The 18,316-nt window shown below is 35.9% G+C and overlaps 2 protein-coding genes across 3 annotated transcripts; one reads left to right on the top strand and one right to left on the bottom strand.

Annotated features, from left to right (window-relative positions):
- Positions 1-26: 26 nt before the first annotated feature.
- On the bottom strand, positions 27-7,978 carry LOC114251076 (uncharacterized). 2 transcript variants are annotated; one of them, XR_016324123.1, is made up of 12 exons: positions 7,512-7,978; positions 7,388-7,420; positions 7,164-7,229; positions 6,605-7,008; positions 5,999-6,115; positions 5,251-5,371; positions 4,758-4,844; positions 4,041-4,101; positions 3,841-3,951; positions 2,972-3,140; positions 1,875-2,150; positions 27-1,248 (listed from the first exon to the last, which is right to left on the bottom strand). XR_016324123.1 is itself a non-coding variant. In XM_028185259.2 (12 exons), exons 1-11 carry the CDS (start codon positions 7,587-7,589, stop codon positions 1,879-1,881), a joined length of 1,515 nt encoding a protein of 504 aa, XP_028041060.2. In that variant the 5' UTR covers positions 7,590-7,978; the 3' UTR covers positions 27-1,248; positions 1,875-1,878. The 2 variants fall into 2 exon arrangements, 1 of the variants encoding a protein (XP_028041060.2); XM_028185259.2 differs by having other exon boundaries at positions 2,976-3,140.
- Positions 7,979-14,486: 6,508 nt separating this feature from the next.
- On the top strand, positions 14,487-16,952 carry Nup50 (nuclear pore complex protein Nup50). The gene is made up of 2 exons (XM_028185247.2): positions 14,487-14,885; positions 15,093-16,952. The coding sequence occupies exons 1-2, from the start codon at positions 14,718-14,720 to the stop codon at positions 16,671-16,673; spliced, it is 1,749 nt and encodes a 582-aa protein (XP_028041048.2). The 5' UTR covers positions 14,487-14,717; the 3' UTR covers positions 16,674-16,952.
- The last annotated feature ends 1,364 nt before the right edge of the window (positions 16,953-18,316 follow it).

Raw genomic sequence — 18,316 nt, forward strand, 5'->3', positions numbered from 1 at the left:
TTTTGGTAAAAATGAAAATCAAAGCCTTTTCGAGTGTATTATTTTACTTTATTTACAAATCATCTCGGTTAATTTGTACAAATCACTTAATAATAATTAACTATCAACAACCTAGGAAAACCTAACCATATCACAGAGAACAATTATTAAGAATTAATTCAACTTCTGAATTAACGGTTTCAGGTCGATTTCTTGTAATAATTTTAATATCACAAAACAATTTAAACTCCACAGATATTTTAACGTTTTGTACTTTCTAGGAAAATTGATTAAAATGTTTTTACAAAAAAAAAAATATATTTGTTTTTAATGAAACTTGTTCTTGTATAAACTTTTACAGAAAATATATTCACTATTTATTGAAATCATTCACTTTCCTTCTTCCGCCAATATTCGTATAGTCAAATACATATTTTAAATAAAAACAAAAATTAATAAAAGTTGACATAACGAAATAACAAAACTCATTTTTTTTTCAAAATCAAATTTGGCCCCACCCCAGTGTAAACTAACTCCACAATCCAGTTTCAAGGAAACTCTCACTCGTGGGTTCCAGAGTGGAAATTCTTGTCGTGCAATCTGCATCTTAAGATACGACGACCCTGTGGAGTTACTGTAATCCAGACAAATACTCATCTCTTGAACAAAAACAAATTACAAAATTAAATTATTTATAGTTGATTCCTCGTTGTCAACAAATTTCAATGAATAAATCTCGACCTGAAGAAATATATAGCTATTCCAAAACGTTTAATATAAAGAGGACTTACATTTACAATCTCATATTTGTAGACCGTAAAACCAAATACATTTATCCCTCATCTCATCCAGATGGACGGAAGATCAATTTCATTTCATTTTACAGTTATCTAAAAACTATTAATACCTTAAAACAAAATGTTAAAACGCGTATTAATCAATTGAAATACTGAACACTTCACTTTTGGCTATAAATTTGATTTTAAATATAAAAGTATTTTCGAAAATCAGTGATATTTTTTCATCAACAATTTATGTAACACATTCATTATAAGATGTTATATAATTAATTTAGTTTCTTAAATTTTCTAAACAATTTTAATATTTAAAAATATTCAATTAATAAAGCTAACAAGTAAAAATAATAATTAAACACTAACGAAACAACGGTATAAGGATATGAAATGTTTTTCACGAAATTCATTCTATTGATCTTGTAACAACGGTAAACAGATTTTCACAACATAGAGACGCTTCAGATGTTCTATGCTGAAAAGAAAACAAACATTTATAAATATATATATTTTTCTAACCGCTATAATACACATATACGTACGAAAAAGTATCAAGTTTATGGTTGTTTATATTAGTTGAAAAAAGTAACAACAAACCGCATATTTTCACACCGTAGTGTTTTTTTTTTACTTTTTTATTGCTTAGATGGTTGGACGAGCTCATAGACCACCTGGTGTTAAGTGGTTACTGGAGCCCATAGACATCTACAACGTAAATGCGCCACCCATCTTGAGATATAAGTTCTAAGATCTCAGTATAGTTACAACGGCTGTCCTAGCCTTTCAAACCGAAACACATTACTGCTTCACGGCAAAAATAGGCAGGGCGGTGATACCTACCCGTGCGGACTCACAAGATGTCCTAAGTAATTATGGAAATTATAATTTTGCGAGTTTGATTTTTATTATATTGTATTATTTATTACCTGACCCGGCAAACTTCGTAGATCGATAAATAAAAGACCTAAACTTTGGATAAAAAAAAACAAAAGTAATCCGTCCGACGGAGGGGGGGGGGGGTACATCAAAGGGAAAAACAAATTTGTTCATTTATCGAACAGCAATTCAGAATTAGTGGCATAGAAGCTGCGCTACACTTACGACTTCATTCCTCATTACTTTTGCTGACCTCGCTGCTGGAGTCGCTCGCGGAAGTCGAGCGCATGCTTATCGACGTCTCCTTGAACTGGCTGATGAAGTCCAGAAGCTTCTGGAGGTTTCTCTGCGTGTTGATCTGGTCCGCGAGTAGTTGCCGCTTTTCCGCGTTGTGCTCGTCGAGATTCGCCTTGAGCGTGGCAGCTCGGGTTTCCAGTTTCCGTAACTCGACGCACAGCTTTATGTTTCGCTCTTGAAGGCTCTTGCGTTCGGCTAGTTTATCTGGTGTTAAATCGTGTAATAAATATCAAAACCCATTTTTTTTTGGGCAATGACTGATAATTGACGGTTAGCGTGGTATGGACATGTGATGCGTAGAGAGAAGATGCACGTGACTAGGAGATGTATGGAAACGGTAGTGCAAGGTAGAGGGGGAAGAGATCGACCGACGAAGACATGAATGGAATGTGTGAAATACGATATGAGAGAGTGAGTGTTGAGCTGTCGGCTGATAGAAGAAAATGGAAGAGAAAATTATCTGTGCCGACCCCACCCAGTGGGATAAGGTGGGGAAAAAGAAGAACACTCATAATTGGCATTAATATCCTAGTGCTATCGTAAAGATGCCATCGGATCCGGATTGAAAAGTGCGACAGCCGCTATGCCATACAGTTGCAACTTTAGCCTCGTGCCCCAAGACGGGGTTCATATTATGATGGTCCATTGAACATAGCGTATAGAATATAAACGAGTTCGACCGAGCGTAGCTGGAATAGAACTTTAGGTTGCAAACGAATAGGTAGGGGGAAGAAAACAAACGAACAAACACAGAAACATCGATTTTGGATATATAAATATTATTTCATTAATGTTAATTTATAGAGACTAGCTGTAACTAGCGGCTTCGCGTTCGCGGTCAAAGAAAAGTGTTAGTATAAATTTCCCGTGGAAATATTTCTTCGGGATAAATAGCTTTTGTCTTTAAAAAAACATTTCAATCCGTTGCTTCGTCTCGATGTGAAATAACGACAAATAAATACACAAACAAACAAACCTTTACATTTAAAAATATCAGCGTGGACAGTATGGATCATCATACGTACTTACTTCTGTACAGAGAGTCGTCGAGTAGTTGTTCGGGTCTGTGCGCGGGGGGCAGGTGCGCGGGGTCGGGGAGCGGGGTGCGGCACGCCCCGCACCTCCCGTCCGCGCCGCACCCCGTGTGCATCCATATGTTGCAGCCCGCACACCACACCAGCAGCGACGGCACATCTGGGCAATAAATATCGTTCTAAAATATATGTACGGAATCTTTTTTTGAAGTGAAACTTCTAATGCGACTTCCAAAAAGGTTGCGTTAAAGGTTTACGCTACCATACTAGAAAGAGACAGAGCGAGAATTAATGCGCGTAGTATACCTGTTACAGGCCAGCGCGAGCGTACATTACCTACTACATAACGAAAAAGAAGTTTCACTTCATTCACGTGCACCAAGTTGCACGCGCACCCTTTTATTTTTGTGGCGTAGACGAGCTCGGAGCCCGTTTAAATGGAACGCTATAAAATACGATTGCAACTTCGACGTAATCTCAAAGCGAGTGACGTCATTCACACTGTGAAGTCTATGGCAATACAATTAAAAGGGAACATCGCGGGACGCTCGACAGAAGTGATAACTTAAACTAAGTTGAACTATTTGATATTGAAATTGTTTAAATTGAGAAAAGCTTAAGTTATTACTTAATTTTTATGTATGTATATTAATATGATAATGTAACGAAAATTGAAACATAAATTGAAAAAGATATATAAATAGTTAGGAGGTATATGCGTTTTCAGTACCGCTGCCGTGTGCGTGAGAGAAAGGGAAACCAGATAGACTGGCACCGTAACGCGTTACGTAACGAAGTCCTTTTACCCCTTTACCCTATATAAGAAGTTATCAGTTCAAAACATGAAAAAAAAAACGCACCGTTCCTTCCGCAGCCGTGACAAACTTTCTTCGTCGAAGGATATACGGGCTCGACAGACAAACTTGGCGGCAAAGACGCAACCCACGCTGGCTTGTTGTTACTCCAACCCGCTGCAATCAATCAAAAATACGTCTAACCATATATTAGCAACTCATTTAAATAACTCATAACACATAACCATTGAGGCAGCTTTTGATACCTTTGTTTTCGGTTGACGAACCTGACGGCGAGCCTTCTCTTGACGATTTGTTTTGTGACGACTGAAATAATTTAAACAATACATACTATAATTACAACCATACAACGTATTAGTACTAACTAGTATTGTTAATTTAGTACAGGTCTGCCGCTTTTATTAATTACACAGAGCACAGGTGTTCCTGCGCAGAAGTCTTAGTAAATACTGAAAGGCGCGAATTTTTTTTGCCGCACGCGTTAATGTCTGTTCCTACTCCAGCTGAGCGAGATAGCACGAGTCTCTCGTTTTGCTATCTAAACATCTTAAGGTAAAGCAATAAAGTTTATATTTGAATGGCGTTAGCATGCTCTCTTTTGTGCAAACCAATTTTGCCATTGCATAAAAGTGATAGATCTGTACTGAAATTATTATAATATTATAGTTTAACGTTATCGATTTAAACAAGTTCAAATCGGAAGTACAATAACTTTTGAACGTATATATTTCATGCTAATGTTATAGCCGCATTAAATGGATTGATAAAATACAGATTAAATAAAAATATGGTTTTTATCAAGTGACCTTTCAGTTAGCTCTGACATCTTGGACATAAATCCAAAGAAATTTACCGAAAGTTTCAAACTTGATTGACTTCATAATTTCTATAATCTACAAAGAATGGAGAAAACATAGATATTTATGGCAACTATTATATAATACGAAGTTTCAATTTCTTACCAATTGCTTACGTAGTTTTGCTGAACGAGTTTGTGGTGGATCATTATTCGACTGAAGATATGAAAACTGATTGTATTTCTTACGCTTCTGCAATACAATGAAATCATAATAATTAATTTAAATAATAAAAGAATAATAAAAATTTAAGAAAGATTAAAATTTAAGAATAATTAATTAAAAATCACTACCCCTAACGTTAAATATTATTTATAAACCTTAGATGCAAGTCTTTTGCTACGGGAGGCCTCGCTCTAAGCCGTTTCCCAAGAAACGGAGCTCTATGCTGAAAGTGCGCACATAACCCATCGCCGGTGTTTTTAGCCGGTGACTATAGTCACCCAACTTGTAAAGGCGGCATTTACCAGCCAGTAACTATAGTCACCCATCGTGCACAGGCGGGTGTTTTGTGGCAGACGACTATAGTCACCGATAGCAGTGATTGGCTTAAGGAACGCTAACTAATTCGTAATTGGACTGCGCGATACGCACTCACCGGCATCATTTCATAATTTGCGTACACAAAGTCAGGTTTGTTTTCAGAAGCCCTCTTGCGTCGTTCTTCAATTTTGCGTTCCAAAAGCTCCTTATGGTACGGCGTCACCAAACCGAGAAGCCTGTAACAGATTACATCAAGAAATTTATAAGGTTGTTGTTGTTATAATGTGAACGGTATATAGAGAAAGAATAGTCTTATCCCTTGAGTGTTGTAAAAGGTGACCGAACGATTACCCATAAAGAAAAAAACAGCTTTTTTTTTTCTTACCTAAGCTGAGAGCCTTGAGAGGCTATTTCAGCGTAACCCTAACGTTTGTAGCATTCCTGCACTGTAAATGCTGTCATATTTTAGCCTTAGTTCCCGATATTTCAACGTGGAATTGCTACCGCGACGGAGCTCATATTCCATAATTACTCATATTTTAGTTTATTTTAATTAAATTAACAAAACACTAACCAACCGATAAGTTATCGAATATGACAATAAAATTCCATATTTTTTAAATAAGATTTGAATTTAGAATTTATTGCCAGCTATACATAAATTTCATTTCAAATGGCCAGTATTATAAAATGACAACTTCATAGGTAAAGACATATTATTAACTCACACAAAATGATATAGTAGGCTGTATGGATTTCACAGTAAAATAATGATATGAGCATCTAATTAGGCACCTGTCATAAACTCATTATCATGTTAACAAAGAGAATATATGAAAAGGTTTCAATCCAAAAACACTTACATCATAAAGGTTTCCTGAGACACAGGCTCTAGGGGCGGAGGTGATGGACTTGGAGATTGCTCTGCGTTTGATGAATCAGTATCTGATCTTGGTTCATGCCATTCACTGTGATCTTTGCTATTTTAAAAAAAAAAACTTTTGTTAATTATTTTTAATATAAATCTTCTTTAATCTAAATCTTTTACTTCTTTATTGAGACTATACTAAATATAAATTTTACCAACTATATTTTGTAGAAAATGCAGGTTTATAAGAGGCCATTCCCAAAGACAAGTAATTTAAAAATTCCAAAAAAAAAAATATTCTAAAAGATATTAACTGTCTAAGCTAGGCCTAAATACTTGAAGTAGCAGTCAATTAATGACTACACTCCTCTTTAGATGGATGTGACAATACACCCTTGCATTCCCTTGAGATCTGATAAACCTATATGTCACTTTATATTTTATTGTTTTCAGTGCATCCCTGCAGAAACTATTCTTAATCATACCTCTTGTGCAGGTTCATCAGTGGTCATTCCAGGCCAGTGCAATGTTCCCTGAAATACTAACCTGTCTTTGGGAACAGTTCCAATTAAGTATATTTTATAATTCTGATTTTACTTACACAAGTGTTTCCTTGACTTTCTTCAGAGCATTAACAAAATTACTCCTACTATCTTGTACAGAATTATGATACTGGGCAAAATTTCTGTGATATTTTTCTTTTTCATCACTTTCACTATTGTTAGAGTTATCCTTTTCTAAGGAAGATTTCAATTCATTTTCTGAATCAGATATGCTTCCTTTTATGGCATCATTGTGATTCTCAGTCTTTATATGTATTTCAGTAAGTACTGATGGTTTAAGAAGTGATATTTTTCTATTCTTTCCATTATATTGAAGTTGATGGTCCCTTAGCTGCTGAGCTACATATTGATTGTCATTGTCCATATTAATCTGCTTATTTCTAGATTTTAAGCATTGCTGATATAGCTCTAGTTCTCTCCTGAGTCTATCTACGACCAGCTTCTGTAAAAAAATATTTCTTGGAGTAATGTAGTATTTTTATGAGTAAGAATTTTGATATGAGAAATACTTTTTATATTAGTAATAATTTTTAATAATCAGATGTTGTAAATATTTCAGATATTTAGACATTTTTAATAGTTTAATTTAACACTTACTTGTGCATGTCCAATTGCAATGATTTCATTCTCAGCTTCTTTGACCTTTGTTTTAAAAAGAACATTCTGTAATGATAAAGAAACATTACACTTGAAACTTTTTACACACTTGTTTACAAAATAAATAATATATTCAATAAAAACTTAATAAATTGCTGAAAATTCAAATGATTCAATATATTATTATGCTTTAGACAGATACATCTCTATTATCGTTTACGTACGTTTTCATCTTCATGTAATCGTGAAACCCACACCTGAAAAAAATAAAAAATAAATTTTGGCGTAGTTCAATCATTGATTTTTTTTCAATTTCAATAAAATTCTAGAAGAAAAAGAATCACCAACCTGATGAACTCGTATCGCATTTTTTAAGTCCGTTTGAGTTTTACGGATATCTTCTTTTATTTCATTTGACACTTCCATCTTAACAACTATTAAAGTTTTAAAACACAATAACTTTCAACAGCTTTATCTTTGATTATTTACAACAAAATTAAAAACATCGCAACAACTAAATTGAAGCACTGAGAAGGAAGCGCAATCTATTAATGAAATTACGGGAGTGATATTCAGGTTTAAAAATTCTTAATATAACTTTACTAAAAAATAGAACTTAACACACAGTTTTCTATTTTTCACGAGAATGTGTTGCTTTATGTATGAATATACTTTAACAGTGTGATGTGTTCAATTTTAATTATCGTTCTTGTATACATACTTAACTTATCCATACATAAATAGTTTTAAATTGAAAAGTAGCTCAGACTACAGTAAAAAGTAGGTAAAGTCACAAAGTGTACAGTGTATACTCTTTCAAAGTATTATGTACTGGACACTCGTGAACTTACACACACTAAATGCAGGCTTACTGAATATGGCCCCCTTTATTTGATTTTCAGATTTTTTTATTTTTAAATATTTCATCATACAATGAACATTGTTTGTTCGTTAATTTTCGAATATAAAAAATGTTTGTTCGTCTTTTATTTATTTATAATTAATTAAACAAATGATCAACCTTAAGTTGGCCCCTCTTACTAGATATCTTTATTTTTATTGCTCAGATTTGATCAATTATCGTTTGATCGACGACTATAGGTGATTGTTCGATCATAAAAACAATTGAATTCCCAATTATTAATTATTTTATATCAATACAAATCATCACCTCACGCCTACATTGCGCATGCTCCGGTTTTGTCAATCAGCTGGCAATGGCCGTATTTCTCGAATATAAGGGCTAACTTGTAGGTATATTTTTAAATATTTTTTTTAAATAAATAAATGCAGAACAAACAATTATTAACAGTGAACAATCATGAACAAATGATGAACAAACGAATTAATAGAAAATAAGTATAAAATAGGAAAAAAAATTTTTTTTGAGTGGCTAACTTCATTCACCTGGCACACACAACGGTTTTATAGTTTTGGGAAGGGATTTTTTGTGACGCCATCTCGTGAAGTATTTCGTTATTACATTAATATAAAATAATGAATAATTGGGAATTTATATGTTTTTATGATCGAACAATCACCAATAGTCGTCGAGCAAACGATAATTGATCAAAATGAATTAATCTGAGCGATAAAAATAAAGATGTCTAGTAAGGGGGGCCCACTTAACGGTGATCATTTGTTTAATTAATTATAAATAAACAAAACACGAACAAATAATTTCTACATTCGAACATTAACGAACAAAAGACGAACAAATAATTAAAAATAAAAATATCCGAAAATCAAAAAAAGGGGGGCCAAATTTACAGAGCCAACAAGTGCGTTTATACCACTGAAGTATGAAACCTATGGAAATGAAACGTCAACAAAAAATTCGTGCCACTGTGATGTCATCTGGCCGCTAAGCATGGCGGTTTTAGTGCTGCCCAGAAGATTTTAATGTTATTAGGGTTTTAACGATAAACTTTCTTGGATCATTTTATTTTAAATTTTGTAGAGTATTAATTATATAGTAGGCAGCAGCTTGGCTCTGTCCCTGGCATTGCTGAAGTCCATGGGCGACGGTAACCACTCACTATCAGGTGGGCCGTATGTTCGTCTGCCTACAAGGGCAATAAAAAAAATAAAAAATAAAAATTGTAAAATTTACACTTTAATAGGAAGTAAGTATATTATTATATGCAAAGATGATGTGATTTAGATGTGTGAAATTTAAGACAAGTTAGTGCTTCAAATTTTAAGTACACGATATGACGATTTTTAAAAGTTGCTACACTGATTTTATAAAGTTGTCGTTTGACAACTCAGTCACCGCAAAACTTAGACGTATGGCGTAGTACAGTGCTATCTGCCCATTTCTAGCATGCTAAATTTTATCGTCATTTCGTATGTTGCCGTGTCGCTCGCACTTGCGTATATGCCGGAAAGGGATTATGAGGAACGGGAGGGAAAGCTTTATGTCGGCGATAAAACGTTAGCATGTTAGTTAAGCTGTTTTGCATATCAAAATAAGAGTACGTGTTTTTCTTAGACTACTTACCTCTCTATTACAATCTATTTTAATTGTGTTGCTGACTCTAAGGTCCGTAACACACTACTGCAACGCACCTCAAAGTAGGTGCGCCGCACCATTTGAATCACTCTCTAGTGAGAGTAAAAACTTATCATGGGACCGTGTGATTAAAAAAAACACCTTCAGAACATTTATTTAATTACAAACGTCATTCCTTGTGACTCCCTCTCTAAAATCACTTAATTATTAAATATTTAACGAATTTACAATAGTGTTTTACTCACTGCGGAATAAAACTATTTTATTTAAATAGTTCCGAAGAGAGATTTTGTCGGTAACCTTTTTCTCGAAATATCTAAACAGAATGTTTAAATATGTTTTGATGACACATTTTATTAAGAGGTATTTATGATTTGTGTCATGATCAATAAATTCCGACTGAAAAATGGTGTCTGATTTTTCGGATGAGTGCTCCATAATGAATTTAAATAAATATAGATAATAGTTTTGGGGCATCGACTTTCTTGAGATCTATAAAATATATTTTAATTATTATTTTTAATTGTTTTAAGCGGGGTAGCATGATAAAATAAGAAATTTGATATAAGCAATCCTATTAAATCGATATAAAACTCAATAAATAATGTTTTTTTTTTTTTTTATGATTGAAGGATTACTGGTGGCCCGGAGGCCTTTCCAGTTTCACCAGGACAGGTGGGCGAGCAAAGGCTCAGCCAGGAGGGGTGGGATTTGCTAACAGCTACCCGAGCGCCTCCGAAGGAGACCTAACAACTCAAGAGTAGCTGCTTCGCGAATGAATCTACTACCGGATCGGAATCGCGACCCGCTGAGAAGATCCGGCGAGAAACTCAGCGAGCTGATTCATGGGTTAGGTTGCACGGCGAACTCTTTGTCGAGTTCGACGAGTACAGTTACCGAGGTCCCTAAGCCTGCTCCTAGAGCTGAAGGCGTCTAGTGCAAACGTTATTGGATCTGAGGGATCCGTAAGGACGTGTCTAGGGCGTCGACGGTGACTGGCTCCTGCATGATCAGGATTCGGGGAGTAGTCAGCGGCGGCTACGATAAGGCGATTATCATGACGCATAGCCTTATCGAAGTACCGTTCCGACGCTGACTTCATGTATTTCTGGATAGATTCGAGGCCCAGGTCGTCGTGTAGGTCAACGTTCCTCACGAACCACGGAGCTCCGACGGCTAACCTGCAAAAGCGGGATTGTAGAGATTGAAGGGTGTGTATGTGTGTGCGGGCCGCGTGAGCGAACACCACACTCGCGTAAGTCATGACGGGCCTTATGCAAGTTTTGTAAAGTGTCACCTTGTTCCGAAGGGACATTTTACTCCGCTTACAGATCATGGGGTAGAGTCTACCGAGAATAAACGCGGCACGGTCACGGACTGATTTTATATGCGGGCGGAATGTCATCGATGCATCCAGGGTAACGCCCAGGTACTTGACCTTCCTGGCCCAGGGTATGGATTGACTAAAGAGAGTAATCGGGGGTGGATAAATAATGTACAACCCAAAACAAACAGCTGAACTGACGTGACAATGACATTTGGTGCGCTGAGCATTTTTTTTTGGTCAGTAGGAAATCGCCGGACTGCCGCCCTCCGCTGGGGATGGAGGGCGGGGCATGTCAGAGTCGAACTGACTAAAACCTCCTGTCGCTCAACAACCAACGTCCAAACCTCGCATGAGACAGAACTCATGAAGAGGCAGAGGGGGGAAAGTGAAGCGTTTAGTGCGGAGCACATCTCTCCCATCACCCTCCCCCTCGGGACGCCGACCGGCGGTTGTCGGCGCCACGACCACCAGCCCTCTCGGTCGGCAGGCTATCCGAAGCCCGCCTAGATGGCGCCGGTTAGAGTGAGCTATCCTACGGAATACCGCGCTGGACCAGAACCAGCGTGGGTCGAGGATAGCCGGCCTTCCATCACCCGGATGCTCTTGCGTAAAACGCGTGCAGAGCAGCTTGCACATCGTCTTCTTAGGTCCCCCTCGCCGGTCCCCAGACCGACATGTGAGGGGGGCCCGAAACACTTAGAGGGCCAGGGCTTGGGCGAGATCCGCCTCCCTGGCCTCTGCTCGACGGCGGGGTACGCTAAGCATGGCGGATTTTCGGCCTCATTAGACATTTACGTATATTCATGTTTCATTTTATGTACGCACTGAAATTGTTATATTGTTTTCCTGCGAGTTACAGTGCTGAGTAAGAACGAGATAGATATATGTTTATGTGTGTGCCTTCAAAATAGGTGCTATTAAGCAATTGTACGTACAGAACAATATGTCGCGTCCCTACTTTAAAGGTTTATGGTTTATACTGTCTATATAATTATATCTTAGGTAGATCAAAAAACTATTGAAAATCGTTAAAGTACGATTAGCACGGTTAAAGCGCGGTTAGTTTTTTGAATTACGTAATGAATTTAGGAATTATGTATTAATTTTATTATAAAATACAAGTATCATAGCTATCTCCTATTGCATGGTAATGAATAGTATCATTTTAACACGAAAGTTGTACTCCTAAAATATTCTTAGAATAATTAGAAATCTCTGAAATTTCTAAATGCTTCATTCAATATCATTAAAAATAACTGAATTTATTAAAACCGCGCTAATCACACATAGAGACTAATTAGCTGTCTTCACTGACATTTTTTTGTTGAAGTATTGTTGAAGTTTTCAATATTTATCATTTGTTTAATTAATTATAAATAAATAAGAGACGAACAAACATTTTTATATTCAAACATTAACGAACAAACGACGAACAAATAATTAAAAATTAAAAAAATCCGAATAAAAAAAGGGGGCCAAATTCAGTGAGCCCTAAATGCAACTCATCTACGCTCGCGTGGTTTATTGTATTTAATTGGACTTTTTGGCGGGAACGCGAGGAGTAAAGTTGTGTGATAACGGTGGTTTATTAACTGTTTAATATCTGTGAAAGTGCACAAATGTGGAAAAATGAAACAAAGCCACAGGACGTAACTTCTCGGGATCTTCCAAAAAGTCCACTGAAAAAATCTCAGTAACAGACCACCATTTTACTGAGATTATAATATTTCATCCCATATCATCTCATCGCATCTCATTTAATTTCATCCCAGTTGATTAATATCACAAATTAATTGTCTTCGTTTCATTTAATTTTACTCCATATTATCATTTTTCATAAAAATAAGAACATAAATTAAAATAAGACATGACTTAAAGGTCTCAGTTACCAGTCAAAAAATCTCTTATTACACCGGTCACTCACATGCGCACGAATACGCAAACCCTGAAAGTGTAGGACGACATTTGCAAATATTATGCAAAGTTTTCGTTACATTCGTGGTTTTCCAAGCTGTGTCGGTTTTTTAACAGACATCAAACGGTGAGGTGAGGTTAAAGGTGAAATTTAACCTCGAACCTTCGCGTAGTCTCCCACACATTCGCTTGCCCAGTTGCGCCGACGATTGCGAAGGTAACGGACGTATCGCCATTTTCATAGTTCGTGATGTCTACTGTGTAGCGTATCTTCATTAAAAGAAATCCCATAAAAACAGCATGGCTGTTAATGATGTCTGGGAAAGAATTCAAAACTCTTTTTCTTTTCAATGTTCTATTGACGAATTAAAAAGGAGGAGAAATTCGTGAGACATTCGTAAACAAGTGTAGGAGGAAGCGCAAACGGGTTCGCAAATTGAGTATGCGAACCCATTTGCACAGCCGCTAGGTTTGCGAATGAATGTTTGACGGCCCTTCACATGCGCGCAAACATTCGTACAATGTACGAATATTTGCGCGCATGTCAGTTGCCGGCATTATACTAGATACCAGGCCATAGACTCCAAAAAAATAAAAATATAAAGTTTGCTAAAGTCTTACATCTTTTTCTTTTACATGGCGATACTACTGATGGCTCGGAGGGTAATGGAAGATGAGTAAACGTTGCTAACTGCCTAAAGCTCCACAAAAGAAGGCCTAAAAACTCAACTAAAATCTGGCGAAAAATTCAGCGGACTGGTGCTTTAGACTATTTAATGTTGAACTCTTTATCGAATAGCATTACTCACTTAAGGATGTACAAATTTCCCAAAAATAAAGACGTTAAAAATAATTTGAAGCCTTGAAGATAACCCTGTTTGGAACATGTAAACGGCAGAGCCAGTAAAAGAGTATTGTTTTTTGAAAGACATGACACCAGATCTTATGGTGCTTTTTGCGAAGTAGGCACAGTGAGAAACTGATTGTTATGATGAAGAATTCACTATATAGCCTAAACCTGTCTTTCAATAACCACTCCCTACTGATAAATAAAAAAAGATCTTCGGTGGATAAAAAAAGATCGTGAGGATGATAGTTATAATAATTTTATATTATATTTTAAAGGCCGTCCGATATAAATATTTTCGGAATACAGATGCAATATCTTTTTACGGCTTAGAGGCAATTTATAATCGACGACAGTTTGTTGAAGTAAGGCAAGACTATGTTGAAAAATAAGATTTACTTTAATTTTATATGAATTTACATTGGGCGCAAATATGTTCATCCTTTCCTCCACATAAAGGGCTGCTATATAAGTAGCATTCCATAGTAATACTTGTCTTGTGCCTGAAATATTTAATTAACACAAGGGGACCCACGAGTAGATTAATAAATACGATCTCAAGTTCAAATTTAATGCTTCTTGGAATATTGTTGTTTGGAAATCATATTGGTATCGTCCCTCTTAATGAAATTGCTTATATGTAAACAAACGGATGATCTATCTAAAAAAAAGGTTTTCATTAAAATTAAAAGAAGGCTTGACCTAAAGGTCTTAGCAACCAGGTCGCCAAATCCTATAAAAAAATTAAGTAAAGATTGTGTTTTATGCTAATCATATTTTTCATGATCGGATACAGATACATGCCGAAACCATCAATAAAGCAATTAATTTAAACTATCAATAAGCTATCAATTTAATTTAAGAAAATCGCGTTATTCTGAAATGGAATGCTCTATATGACTGGTGTCTTAGAAATTATAACGTGTTAATTGTTTGCTATCCCCGATAATCATGTCTGTAAAACGGCAAGCCACGACGGATTTGAACCATGAAAATTGGGATCAAGAAGATCCTGAAGAAAATAAGGAGATGGGAACTTTTAAAGCTGCACCCAAGGATATACTGGAAAGGCGTGTTATTAAAACAGCAAAAAGACGAACGACGGCCTCTACTGATGAGGTTAGCTTGTTTACCATTATGAACATAATATCACATTCTATACCCGTCGTGAGTGTGTAACAATATTACACATTTTGTTACAATGTCATTTTCTCCAAAATGAAATCATTAAGCTCAGTGAAATTTTCAATTGTAATAATATTTGAGAACCGAGTACTAAATGAATGTGTATGCTTAATATTTTATATTTTCCTTTTTAATTTTCAGAATAAAAAGACTCAAGGGCTATTCAGTGGTTTTGGTGCATTTAATAAGGCTCCATCTTCATTTGATTTTCTGGCAAATTTGACTAAAGATAGTAAAAGTAATGCTACTACAACAAGCGCTGAATCCGGATCTGCAGGATTGTTTTCAAACAAATTGTCGAATAACTCTGGTAGCCTATTGAGTCCCTCTTCTGCACCAATTAACACACCCTTAGGAACATCAACATCTCAAACACCTACTTTATTCAGTAGTGCTACTAGCACAGTTACATTTTCTTCTGTGTTTACAACTACCAAAGCAGGTCCTTCTGCTACTGATTCTCTTTTCAAAGTACAACCTACTTTGAGTACAGCCACTACTGCAGTTCTAAATGCCACAAAAACTACAACGACACCAGTTCCAAATATGCAGGCTACATCTAGTATTTTTGGTGTATCACAAAACAATACAGTCAGCAAATCCTTGTTTTCAACGACAAATAACAGTTCCTCAATTTTCCAAACACAATCTACACAAAGTCCTTTAAATGATGCTACCTTTGGAACAAATAAACTATCGAATACAAACATCACTCAAGGAACTGAAAAAAAAGAGGAACAAGGTGACAAAAAATTAAAATATTATGCTAAATTGAAAGGCTTGAATGAATCTGTATCAGATTGGATTAAAAAACATGTGGATGAAACACCTTTATGCATCTTAACACCTATATTTAGAGACTATGAAGCATATTTAAAAGAAATACAGGAAGAGTATCATGGACCAGATGGTGATTGCTCTGAAATTGAGACAAAAAATAATGTTAATTCAGAAACAAAAAATCCTGTTGAAAAATCAAAAAATGGCATTTTTTCTGAATCGAGCAGAGATCAAACAGTGTCAGGATCGTCAATATTTAAATTAGATCCAGCTAAACCATTTTCAACCACACCATTAAGCAGTTCTTGCAATATGCTTGGAGACAAACCAAAAGGATTTTCTTTTGGTATAAATACAGCTACAAGCACGATAAATAGCATTCCAGCAATAAGCACAGGGTTCTCTTTTGGGACTTCGTCCACAAATTCCAATAATATACAAACATCAAATACCTTTTCTTTTGGATTAAAGTCTAGTCCGTCTTCTGATGGCTCTCCTCTCAAATTTGGAGCCCCATCATTAACTTCTACCAATACAAATAATACAGAGCCCGCAAATCAGGAAGATGAAGATGTACCTCCAAAAGTAGAATTTACACCAATTGCTGAAGAAAACAGTGTTTTTGACAAGCGCTGTAAAGTATTTGTGAAGAAAGATGGTAATTTTGTGGATAAAGGTGTTGGAACACTTTACATAAAAAAAATCGAAAATAGTGACAAACATCAATTACTAGTGAGAGCAAATACTGCTTTAGGTAATATACTACTCAATTTGAGGTTGTCTGCTGGTATACCTACACAAAGAATGGGTAAAAATAATGTTATGATAATATGCATTCCTACACCTGACTCTAAGCCTCCTCCCACCTCTGTATTAATAAGAGTCAAGACTCCAGAAGAAGCAGATGAAGTCCTTGAAACTTTAAACAAATATAAAGCATAAAATTGTTCTAACGCTAAATAATCCACATTGATGTCATGTAAAGTTATTTATTTTTAAATTTCTGGTTAAGTATTATAATTAAATCAAAAGAAGCAATCTACTTTGTAATTGCCATATAAAATTTCTACATAAAGATTACATGGCCTATAATTTAAATTAGTATATTTAGTACACAGAAAGTATGGTTAGTTAACATACAAAACATCATTAACAGTATCTTGAATGTTCATTGGTAGATAATGTATTGGACTGTAAAAATAAATATAATCATGAATAGTGTTTGCTTATTGTAACTTTGGGTAAATGTTGATTTGAAGTGTATGAACTATGGCAGTCTACATTTATTACAAGCTGATACATGACTTTGCTATTGTGAAGACTGTTCTGCTGGGTCTTGAGTTTATATATTCCACAGTGATTCATGTAGTGGTGTGTTAGAGATTGATACTAAATATACCCATACTTTATCACTATTCATCAATATAGCTAATCTAAAATACAAGTCAAATTGCTTGCAATATCTACAAATTAGTATTAATTAATTATCTTAAACCTAAAAATGGTTTTGTATATTTTTTTGTTTGAAATTGGTATATTTGCATATTCGAGTTCATTGATGATCAGTTTAAGTAGTAAGTTGAAATTTTGTAGCTGCCTGCCACTTCAGGGAGAATTATCATAAATTAGTATAATTGGTACCATTAATTACATATACGTATTATTATATAGATATATAAACCCAGACACAAAAAAAATGGGTTCATCACCAGAATCTGCTAGGAATTAAACTGCCACTCCCCGTAGCACGCTAATATAAGGGGCGCTAATTACTGCGCAACTTGCATACGCCCGTCATGACTATGCAAGTGTAGTGTTCGCTCACGCGGCCGCATACACTTGAATCATTCCAGTCATTCATCCCGTTTTTGCAGGATAGCCGTCGGGCCCGTGGTTCGTCAGGAATGTCGACCTCCATGACGACCTGGACTTAGGTCCATCATAGTATCTGCAGTCGGCGTCCATGCGCCACTTCGATAAAGCGGCCGACCGAGACTTCATGTGGCGCTAATATTCGATCCTGCGGACAGAATGGAGCAGTCGACGTCGCCAAAACACGTCATCTCGGATCCTCCCGATCCACTAACGGTGCTTTAGTAATTCAAGCACGGTCACCGTTCGTCGAACCGTCGTGACGAATGATAATAACTCTCAACCAGATGATCCATTATCGTTAATTTCGAAGCACTCTGCTATTCTGTTAATCATGAGTGCTCCTAAAATTAGGTTACTGCCTCTCAGCTATCTTTAGAGGCAATAGTCAGTGATATAACTCTCTAATGATCAATAAAAATGTCTTATGATCAATTTTCTGTTTTTTTAGCTTAAATTTTATATAATGTAAACTATAGTCTCACTCAATTGACAAATCCAGGGCTTATAACCGTTGAATACATCTTCAAACTTGGCGCTAGCTTGGCTTAACCTTCAACATTTTTTATTGCTAAGATGTGTGGACAATCTCAGGGTCGGCTATTGTTTACTGGTCACTGGAGCCCATAGACATCAACAACGTAAATGCCACCACCCAGCTTGAAAGTTCTAGTTTTAATTTTAAAGTACAACGGCTGCCCACCTTTCGAACC

This window comes from Bombyx mandarina, chromosome 13 (assembly GCF_030267445.1).
Source record: "Bombyx mandarina strain Sakado chromosome 13, ASM3026744v2".
Lineage (NCBI taxonomy): Eukaryota > Metazoa > Arthropoda > Insecta > Lepidoptera > Bombycidae > Bombyx > Bombyx mandarina.